Source organism: Neolamprologus brichardi, chromosome 5, assembly GCF_056152115.1.
Source record: "Neolamprologus brichardi isolate AB-2024 chromosome 5, ASM5615211v1, whole genome shotgun sequence".
In the NCBI taxonomy this organism is placed as follows: Eukaryota; Metazoa; Chordata; class Actinopteri; order Cichliformes; family Cichlidae; genus Neolamprologus; species Neolamprologus brichardi.
This window is the reverse complement of record NC_142108.1, coordinates 33121748-33133333: the sequence shown is the minus strand read 5'-3', so window position 1 is coordinate 33133333 and position 11586 is coordinate 33121748. Positions and strand designations below refer to the sequence as shown.

The window sequence follows — 11586 nt, the reverse complement described above, 5'->3', positions numbered from 1 at the left end:
ATGTGTTCATTACATAAATAAAATGTAATTTTCTCTGTAGCACTTCATGGATTTCATAAGCAACACACCTTAGTTGTTCACACAAAGCATAAAGGTAAAAAACAATATATGCAGTGTTATCTTCATTTTAGATGTCAAAAAGTATTTGCGGCTCCCAGTGTTTTCTTTTGTGTGGAAACCGAGTCCAAGTGGCTCTTTGGGTGTTAAAGGTTGCAGACCCCTGGCCTAGACAACCCACAATGTGATGTCCAAGTATGTGGACCCGAGGTCCTGGGAGGTTAAAGTTCAATCTTTGTGTATAAATAAATATCAGGATCATGATCAGTGTTAACACAAAGTCTTGGCAAGCTTTAAATGCATTCTGACTCGTCTTTGGGTCAAAAGTGTTTTTTCCAACTTAAAACTCTAACTTCCAAAATTGAACCTAAAATTAGAAAGAGGGAAATATTGCCTTTACATTCTTTTCAAACCAATCGAGTCTCAGCACAGGTGGTGATATATTCATACATTTTATTTTGAACAACAGGATATTAAGTGTTTTCAGCGCAAAGTTCCCAACATTAATGACTTTGGGGACACATCTTATCTATCACAGCTTATTCATTTTTACTAGCTCAACATTCAGCAACAAAAATATGTTTTTGTAAACAGACAATACATTTTTACAAAGCAGTGCATTAAAACTCAAACGAATGGACAGATTTGGTGTAACAATCAGTCATGATACCATCACATGGCGATGAAGCAGAACAACCAGTGCTTCTACAAAATAATATAATACACCACTGCACACCATACATAAGCATAAATAATATAAAGCAGGGCAGAGCAACAAATTTTACTAAGGGGCTACATGAGAAACTCTTTCGGAGTTCTAAACCTGAACTTAATACCGCTCAATATTAATTTCATCCCTTTATAAAGTGCTGCTGGTGAGAAACAGACTGTTTCAAAATGTCTAACAGACGTATTAAAAATATTTTTTATTTGCGATTTAAATCTACATTCCCCAAATAATTGTGAAAAAAGTATGTTTTTGAAAAACTTTATAAAAAATGCCATACTGTTTGTAGTTTAGTTACTTTATCTGCAGTTCCCCCCCTCCCCTCTAGACACATTAGCGTGGCAGTCCTTCAACCACGTCAGAGAATTTCTTATTGGGGTTTGTGGGGGGGGGAATCAAAGCTGGTCCAAACCGCTGGGTATGTGTAAAGCTTGGTCCGTCCTACTTTTGCATAGAAAAGATTCAGATGTTCCCGCTCTGACTTCTGAGGTAAACTCAGTGGATATGAGATACAATCCATTTCCCTTCGTTGAGTTTCTTTTTTAGCTACATTAACATTTCTGTTTAACTCTGTCAAACTGGAAGTTACTGGAAAATGGAAGTCCTCATGTAAAGCTTTTTGTGATCAATCTTCTGGTCCAACAAGTCACTTGATCATTCTGGATCCTTTTGGTTTGAGCTCATTCACTGGTATAACACTAAAAACATGAAACTTTTTGAAACTTCTTTTACATACTGTAAGTGGTTTTGGATTTAGTAAATTGTTATGTTAAACTGCATCATTGTAATATGCCCATTTGTCAATACTAGAAACGTATTTACCAAAACCAGTATGACAAAAAGAATGTTATTGTTTCACAAAGATCTCCTATGAATGTATGTGTTTATTTTCCCTGTATATAAAAACTCCTGAGGTTAAAGTGGATATCCAAGTCACACCCAAAATAACAGCAAAGATTTTCCAGTAGAACATGGAGTATAGTTAAAAACACATTTTTTTTTCCTCTTGCATAATTTCACATGTGACTCTGAGTAAGACTTTAAAAAAAAATTAAAAGAGTGCCTTGCTTTGCAAATTTAGAAACCAGAAATAAACAAAACAATAAGTGTAACTGAGCACCTTTTCAGAAGTTCATTGTCTACAGCAGTGCAGTCCTGCAAAATTTAACTTGATTGTAAAAGCCAAGGAAAGAGGAAGGCACTTTTTCTCACCACAGATGCTCACTGGCTGTAAACGTCTTGAAAGCTCCAACTGTGGCAAGTAAACTAAAAAGCTGGCACAGATTTGATATCCACACACAGAGGATATCAATTCTTTTCTCCACACAGAAGGCAGATGATCTGGCACTTTTAAGGTTGTTGAAGTGGCTGGCTTGATTCCCCATTACACGAACCGTTAGTCTTCGGAGCAGAAACTGCCAGGGGAAAAACAAAAGAATAAAACAGAAATGACATAACATCAGCACCTTTATGTAATACAGAATTTATTACTGGTTCTGTCAATAACACTTGCAAGCTTCTTTCAACTGTCTGTTCTCAAACATGATGAGTGAGTGGAGACTGAAGAGTTTCTCTGGGTTAAATCAACCACGGGATTTCCTTTGTGTTTAACAGCTGATTTAAGCCTGAGTTTGACTCTGGAGTCAGTCAAACATACATCTATGAAATCACCTCATGACATTTACGATTTTAGTTTCTAAAGCTAGCTTCAGAAGGCAGCCGATGAGGAGAAAGAATATGAACAGGCTTATTCCCCCTTATTGCACCACAAATGTATCCTCCAGGATCAGGTTGCTAGTGCAGGTTCTACTGTAACATCCTGCGGTATCTGATGGAGAACATTCAGTGGAATCTGAGTCATGGTAGATTCCATCACACAGTGAAATGGGAATCCTGGTTTGGTTATCTGGCCACATAAACACAATTTGCCAATGCAATATTTTATTCACAATCTCATTTAAAACTCAAAGGTTGTGCTTTGAATGTAAATTTCCTATTTAAAAAAAAAAAAAACTGTCAATGTCTGACAATGTGTATATTAGGGCTGTGCGATATGACCAAAATCTCATATCCCGATATAAGAATTCTATCGCCCCGATAACGATATAAATCACAAAAATGTAACATTTTCTGTAAATTCTATGAATCTCGGGCAGCTCGACTTGCGTGAAGTGTTTCCAGCTGGGCGTCATGTACCTGGAGTCGAGTGTTTCAACCGATGCATGAAACGATACATTTTTAGACATAAGTTGTAACAGCCGCCGTTTTCTTTGTGAGTATTTATTACACGGCGTGCTGCGCGGAAAAGCCTGTTCTAACGTTTGAGTCAAAGGTTTATTTTTTTTTAAATATGACCTCCAACACCACTGGCTGAAATACAGCACCAAACCATGACAGAGCCTCGTCCATGTCTCCAGACCTTGTTTGAACACATTGACCATGATGCTTGAAATGAGCATGGCTAAAACACACCTAGATGTATAAGTTAAATATGAATCAGGAAAAAACAAAAACACCTATGAAGAATATTTAAAGAAGAAAGCTTAAAGTATCTGGTATATTTATGTCTACATGAGACAAAAACATTGTTACAATCTATTAAACTTACCTTTCTTGATGTAGTTCTTTCTGACGTACAAAACACAAAGAACTACAGATGCACCAGTAACAAATCCAGCACAAAATAAACCTGCCAGCACACCGTCTCCATAGGAGGACTTAAACTGTTTATCTGAAACACAGCAGTTAACATGCTGATTATAAACTCCACAAACTCACGATGTTGCACATATAAAATTATTCACAGATGAAAACATGACGAGAGGGAATCTCACCTGGAACACGGATTTCAGCATCAATCACATGGCCAATCTCCTTCTGTGTGGCCACACAATGGAAGAGGCCGGTGTTTGTGGCAGTCACAGTGATGAGGAGGGTGATGTAGTAGCGGTCTCCCCTGTATAACACCTGTGGCTCAGCAGGAAAGATGTCTCCATTACTTTCCTTCCACAGTACCTTAGGTTTGGGAAAGGCACCTGGAACCACACAGTGCAGCTGTACTTGGTCCTCTGTGTCCTTAACGAGCCAGACAACAGGTTTTGGAGCTGCAACTGTAAACACACAAAATAAGCTGGTCAGACTTTATTATTCATTTATGCATGTATGAATGAGATGAGATAGCCTTTATTTGTCAGTTGCCCACAACCGAGATGTCAGACCTTGCCATCGTACATACAATACACAAACATCACATTGGGGAGACAGGTCAGGCTAAGTAGCAAAAGGAAAAACAATGTAACACAAAAGCATAATTCAGGAGAAAAAGAATGCACACATATCATCACACCGTAACACATTAAACCACAGACAAGCAACATGGGAGAGTATTCCAGAGTGTACAGCTGATCTGGGACCGCTGCAATCTTCGATTGCGCTCCGGCTGATCCGGTGTCCACATCGGATGGAAGGTAAGCATGGGAGGAGGCATTGGATTTGGGGGAGAGAGGGCGATAGTGCGTATCAGTGTGCATGTTTCGTGCATGTGTATCCCATGTTCAGCTGAGAGAAAGTGTCACCACAGCTGTAGCCGCTTCTTGTACTTCGATAAGCCAGGTCCAAGCCAGCTCCAGTCAGCCAGAACTCTGTTATCGTGGTTCCGAATTGGTCGATGTCGTTCAGTGTCCTCCGTCGAGACAGACGGCAGACACACAACGCAGCCGACCATCGAATGAGCAAAGGTCTCCGCAGGACAATCGGGCTCTCCCAAGCCCAGGAGGGTGTCAATTTTGTTATGGGACCAGTTGATCAAATCCATAATTCTTTAGGTTTTAGAGAACAAGACTGAGAGACTCTTTGAGGTTAGAGTAAGACGAGACTAAAAAAAGACATAGAAGCAGCAGCAGGGAAGATGTGTCCGCCTCCTCCGAGGGCCAAAGCAGAATGTATGTTTGTATGTAGATTTGACTTCGAGGAGTTTATACACCAGAAGAAAATAATGCTGAAATAATAAGTCAATGTTTAATACTTTCATCTAAATGTGCTGGAACGTGATTTTTTTTTTTTTTTAAGAAAAATCTGACAAATTGTTCAGCAAACCATTATGTAAATTTAATAAAATTGAATCCTTAGTTGACACGACCTAATAAACTGGTGTAATTGATGTTTGTCAACTACAGAAGTTCTGTGCTTATGCTGCCTTACAGTTTTATGTACCCGACATTAAAATCCTTAGTTGTTGCATTACACTGCAACGGTAGAACAGTACTAAGAATATACTGCTCAAAAAATTAAGGAAAAATTTATCACAGTATAAAAACAAAATCAGTTAAACATCAGGGCTCTCAATATGTCCAGTTAGGACACATAACTTCCTTTTACCTGCTCTGTGCAAATGGAAGTGAGAGCAGATGTAGTGGAGTGGGAACAAGACAAACCCAACAAAGGGAATGGTTTAGTGGGTGGTGGCCACAGACCACTGCTCTGCCTTTACACCCCCTGACTGATTTTTCTCTAGTTTTACTTTTTGTTATCGTCCTTGTCACTGCTCGTAGCATGAAAAGGTACCCGCAGCTCATTCAGGATGCTACATCCATTTGTGACACTGCAAGAGGGCTTGATGTGTACAGTACAGTCCTTAGAGTGTGGAGGAGCTAAGCAGTTATATGATGAGACAAACTGGGTATGTATGAACTGTATCTGAGTGACGTTTAAGGGGCGTCAGTAAATTTAAGCCCTGAAAGGTATAAAACACCTGCTTATGCTCTAAGTAAGTCGGGGATCGGCGCTGTCTGCGTACAGCGGCGGTCTTCCCCACGCGTGTCATTAAAATCATCGTTTGACTCCACCCGGCCGGATCAGTGTTGTTATTTTGGAAGTTGATAACCTCCTCTACCCCTCCTCAATATTGAACTCAACAGCTACTAACGCATTTTTCTGAACAAACTCTCAAAAACACACTCCATGAACAGTGCCTGAGGTCCTGAAGTTTAACTGTGTCTTACGCTGTAACAATCAAGCGGTACATATAAAAATAAATGACCAATTTGTTTCTTCACTGATACTGATTATGTCACTTAACACAATGATTCAAATGACGATCTAGAGCATCTTAACTGTATCATGTACATCAGGGGTGTCAAACTCAAATACACAGTGGGCCAAAATTCAAAACTGGAACAAAGTCGCGGGCTAACGTTAATATTTCTTGAAATATATTTATTCCTCCAGATATAAGAATGAATCTTTTCTTATGGACTCAAACACGTTTTGCTGAAAAACTGAATATGGAACAAGAAAGCTTAATACTAAACAACATGTATATTAGCTGTATAATACCAGTAGGCCAGCTCTAATAGTAATTTGGTATGGCTTCGCGGGCCAAATGTAATTAGGCTGCGGGCCAAATTTGGTCCGCGGGCCAGAGTTTGACACCTATGATGTACATCATCATTCAGTCAGTGGATGAGTGGAGAGAAAATGATTGATGATGTCACTGATTTCTACATCTGCACTGAGTGCTACAACTCTGTTTATAAACCCTCAAGGACATACGCACTGATTATTTCTAAAATGTGATGTGGTGATTTGAGGTTTATACTAAGAAATAACTTTGACAAAGACAGGTATTCTTAGTGTCAGCCTCAAGAAAACCAGTCAGACAGAACAGGTATTACAGTGGTCAAGAATTTTATTTGTTAATTTGCTTTCCTCTGTTGTTGAGAGAATTTTAGGAATTCATGTATTTTAGCACATTTAACTGTTGTTTATTTCTAACCTGGCAGGTGCGTGTTAGAGCTCTGAAACTCTTACAGCGCTGCTGTAACTTTAAAGCATGGCTTCATTTCTTTGGTATTATTAATGTACAGCTCAACAGCTCAAAAACTTCTCTTCAACAGAGAATTTGTATCAAACTTGGATCATGTGCCCGAAAAAGAATCTGATTTGGCTCGTAAAGAGTGCAGACGTAGAGATCAGTGACATCAGGGTTTGGTCTTAACATGACATCTCATTAACCCTAGCCTTTTATCTGTTAAACAGACTTTTATGCATGTAGCAGGTTTGCAAGGTCACAAACTACAAGACATGGAGCAAATGCTGTATTTCAAAAATCCCTGTTAACCCTGAAAGAATAAGGGTGTAAATGTGCTGACTGTGGGCGCTTTATGTTAAACGTTGGCGCTGAATCTTTTAAATGTTATTTTTTTCCCCAATGTGAAAGAAAGAAATTTAACATGAAAATATATTCTTTTTGGGTGAGGCCTACAGAGTTGCAGCACAAACAGGTGTAGACACCAGTAACATCATCACTCACGCTCATTTTCTCCTCTTCTGTCTTTTAAACTGTATTCTGAAAGAAAGAATGAAAATGTAGTATTACAAATAATAACTTCTCATCCTTACAGTGCCGGCAAAATGTTTTTTCCAATGCAAAAACTATATGCAAATCTAATCATATAATCTGCTTTTAAAAGCCACTGGGTCTAAGTAGCAAATAGATAATTTGAGAGGTAGGAGGCATGTTCTTCAGTTTCATTTGTTTTTGGGTTCTTAAAAAAGAAGGAAAAACAATACTTACGAACAACAAGTTCAATGCTGAATATTTGTTCTGGCTTCAGATATGGAAAGTGACAGGTGTAGTTTCCACCGTCGCTGATCGTGGTGTTTCTGATTACAATCGAGGCGTTACCGAACTGCAGCTGTTGTGGAAAATGTGAGACCCGTCCTTTGAACTGGTCGTGTTGACCTTTAAGGCCGTTGTTGTAATGACTGAAGTTTTTATACATGAACACATCCTGTTTATCCTGATCCTTTCTCCAGTCAAAGAGCTGCTGTACAAGGCTGGTGGTGATGGAGCAGGGCAAGAATGCGTCACTTCCTTCTGATACAACCACTGTGACGACTTCTGGCCCTGAGGAAGAAGCAGATTTATATCAGTGTTTAAACAGGAAATGCAACAGATTACATGCATGCTATGCTTCCTAAATTACCCAGAATCCCCAGTTTACCCCCCACTTTACTGCTCAAATGTATTTCGATTTTAAATTCCTAAATAAGCGTATTTACACTAAAAGGCACTTTATGAGGTACATAAATCAACTATCGTTAGAAGATTTAGATCTTTAGATATTTAAGACTAAATGCTTAGTGTGTGTAACTGTACAGAGTTGCCCCTGTGTCACTAAATAGTGTACCGATCATTTCTCCCCCATGACACTAACACACAGTTATGAAACAAGACAGAAAGAAGTTTGTAAACGAGAAAAGGAAGAGGAAAATAAGTGGTGACCTGCCTGCTGGCAGCACCAGTACATTCCATGGTGGCCTGAGAGTGACTTTGGCCTGCTATGAGTGTGAGTCAGGCAGGAATAAATAAACTGATCTCTCAGAACCACTGCGGTAAAACCATGGTATAGGGTGCATGGTAAGCAATGTCTAACTATCACAGCCCAGCTCACAGACTTATAAGGTGGTAACTTAGAAAAAGATAGTTGATTTATAGTGTTGGTTTGTCAACAACTCAGTCGTTCAAAGTGTAGATGGATGTGTGGCAGACTGTTTAGAAAGCAAAAATAACTCAAGAAATCATGCTGCAGCTAATCAACTCTAATTCAGGAGGCGGGAGTCAAAAATCAGGACACAGAGCAGTGGAAGGAGAAGAGCAGAAAGCAGCTTTTACATCCAAGCTCAGTGGGCCTTCATGAAGCCAATGCAGCTAACTGCTCTCCAATTAACTGCAGAGAATAAAGCACAGCACAAACAACAACACAAGAACCAAGACAGAGACACCTAGCTTCTAGTGCTTGCCACATTCTCTACTGATAATATTTAGGTGTCCCATGCTCCTTGTGTGGACTCCAGCTATGTGCGCATTCACAAGTAAGCAGTGCTATTGGTATTATCTTAACCCTTCCATATATGTTTGTTTTTTCTTTTTTTACACATCCACTTACATGGACAACATACGTTTTGACTTATGAATTTCATATGGAGTGACACATCAGTTTCCAGTGTAGTGGTTTATGTGCACGCAGGGCTGTTCGATATAACAAAATATATCGATGATGAAAACATCAATAACACAAAACACAACACTTGACTCCAGGTGCAGGACCAGCTAAAAAACAACAAAACAAACAAACAAAAACAAAAACAAAAAAAACACTTCACGCAAATCGAGTTGCCCGACATTCACGTAATTTACAGAAAATGTAAAATTTTTGTGATATATACCCGTTGTCGGGACGATAAATGTCTTATATCGGAATATGAAACTCCGGTCATATCGCACAGCCCTATGTGCAAGTATACCATCAACACTGACACATATACAAGAAAACAGCCTTTGAATGGCTGTCCACTGTAGTGACCACTATGCGTGAAAGGGTTAATAATCAGAAGCATGGACGGGATGTGGTGGATTGAAAATTCCCATCACAGATGCAGCTGATAAATCTGCAGAAACTGTGTGATGCAATCATGTCATATGGACAAAAGTCTTCCAGCAATAATACTTCATGTTAGACATACTGTCTCATTAGCAGAGGTGGGAAGTAACAAAGTACAAATCTACCTTTGGCGGCCCATACCCTCCCCCTTTCACCCAAAGGTGAAAGGCAGTAGTAGTAGCAGTAGTAGTAGTAGTAGTAGTGTACTTTGAATAGTTTTCTTTCCTGACTACTTTTTACTTTTACTCCCTACATTTTTAAACAAATACCTACTTTCTACTGCTTTCATATTTAAAACAGGCTTGTTACTGCATTTGCAGGAAATTATTATTTTACATCACTTCGAGCTTTCAAACAGCAAACTGTGAGCCTGCACAGTAACACGTGTGCCAATGTCAAGGGTTAAAAATTTTCCCTTTCCCTCCACATCACCAGAATGACTGCAGGGTCTGTAAGTTGTAGTTCTTCCGAATCTTGCTAGTGCTACAGAAGAGGAGCAAGCAAGGGAATGACTTTAAGTATTGGATAATTTGAAATGCAGAGATTCTATCAGCTCAACAAACATCAGCAAACACAAACTATTTGTGTGTGTCTCACATGTGTTGCAGCTACAGGTCCAGCTGTTTATTTCACAGGGAGAGAAAAGAAAGAGAGCCAACTTCACTCAGAGATGTAGAAAGATAAGAAAGACAGGACAGGAGAGAGCTTAGATTTGAAGGTGAGAACTGCTCATTTAAAACTCACATGTAAGTCCCCATGTTCTTAAAATCACACATTAGGTCTGTACATTTGACATTATGTTTTTTTCGTATTGTAAAACCTGCTGTAAATCAAACTGAGGCAGACTGTGTTATTTAAAGGCTGCACGAGAATCCTCTGCAGGTTAGTGCAGGATAAACAGCTTAGTTTGCTGCACTGTGATGGATCTAAAGTAAAGAACAGTGTGGGATTGGTGCACAGTGGCTGAGGTTCATAGTCACATTTGTCTTACATAAAGTGTAGCAGAGATTCACATGAATTTTAACTGATGGTGCTGAGATTCATTTACTGAATTCCACCTTCATACTAACTTCATAGTGTCTAATATAAAGACAGCATCAACAGTGTACTGTCAGTGAGGATACAAATCAGGACAACTCATGAAACATCTGCTAACATCTGGCTGAATTAAGCGGTGTACATTAACAAAGAGCAGCAGGTCAGCTGATCACAGCCTGTACACTAAGAAAATCTACTGGAGCTCTCCATAAAAATTATTGTTAGTTATGATCCTTTCCCCCACACTGAGCCATTACAACCAATGTAAGGACTGAACCCATGATTTAAACTGTGTACAATTAGAATTAAAATGTAACTAAGTTCTTATTCTGAACTTCCAATATGATTCCATTATTCCATTAATATAGAACAAGGCTCATCCAGTTTTGCATAAAAATAGCTACCTTTACTTTCTTACTTTGAGTACATTTCAGTGCCTTTGCTTATTGTTTTAATGTTTCTTTTTACTTTTACTCGAATAAAGAAGTTGAATCAGTACTTCAACTTGTACTGGAGAAGTTTTTAAAAGTAGTATTTGTACTTCTACTCTGTACTTTTGAAACTTCTGCTCATTTGGCATGCTTTAATGTTATAAATGCAATCTACATAATAAGCAATGATCTTTCTTACCGTTCTCATGTCCTGATGTTCCAAAAACCACGGCAAGCAAAGACAGAAAGTGTAGCGCTTTCGATCCACAGAAACAAAACATGGTGAAATAGACGTACGCCAAATATGCTGCAAGCTAACGATGGAGACAGCTAACCCTACAGCCAACGAATTGCAATATGAAAGCCCTGTAAAGTAGCCCAACACGGCTCTGCAAGACAATCTTGTAAAGGCTTTCAGCAGTCGATGGTACTAAATGCTAATAAAACCTCGGTTATACACGTTTTTGTAAGTAAGTAAGCGAGGCCTCCACCTCCTGCCTCAATATTATTATTGCTAATATCTACCGGGTTAGGTTTCACGTTAACTACAGTAAAAAAACAAAAAAACCCAGCTGATTTTAAAAAGCACAACATAAGGAGCTCACACAGACTTATGTAAAGGTCCAACTTTGAGGCGACGTTATTAAATATAAACTAAACATAAAACCCCCCCAAAAACGAATTAGCACTACAGCTTCTGGTGCCTCCCGGAAGTTAGAAAAAAACAACTGGTGAACAACGATGTGCTGCATTACCGCCACCAACTGGCTTGGAGTGTGGACCGAACACCCTCATACCAAATTAAAAAAAAAAAACCAAAAAAACAACAACAACCACTCAGGGTTTTTTCTTCCAATCCAGAGCAGAAATGTTTTTGTTAATAAACTGG

At 39.0% G+C, this 11586-nt stretch overlaps 1 protein-coding gene across 1 annotated transcript; it reads right to left on the bottom strand.

Moving 5' to 3' along the window:
- Nucleotides 1–1428: 1428 nt before the first annotated feature.
- LOC102775609 (butyrophilin-like protein 10) lies at nt 1429–10978 on the bottom strand. Its single transcript, XM_087841118.1, has 6 exons — nt 10897–10978; nt 7359–7691; nt 7095–7130; nt 3619–3894; nt 3393–3515; nt 1429–2199 (listed from the first exon to the last, which is right to left on the bottom strand). Exons 1-6 carry the CDS (start codon nt 10976–10978, stop codon nt 2135–2137), a joined length of 915 nt encoding a protein of 304 aa, XP_087697244.1. The 3' UTR covers nt 1429–2134.
- Nucleotides 10979–11586: the final 608 nt, after the last annotated feature.

Bases quoted from the DNA above. Each gene is read 5' to 3' on its own strand.
- LOC102775609 (XM_087841118.1), bottom strand. From the start codon at position 10,978: ATGTTTTGTTTCTGTGGATCGAAAGCGCTACACTTTCTGTCTTTGCTT. The intron at 7,131-7,358 runs GTAAGTATTGTT...TCTTTCTTTCAG, and splicing joins CAGCATTGAACTTGTTGTTC to AATACAGTTTAAAAGACAGA. The intron at 3,895-7,094 runs GTGAGTGATGAT...GTGTGTTTACAG, and splicing joins CAGAAGAGGAGAAAATGAGC to TTGCAGCTCCAAAACCTGTT.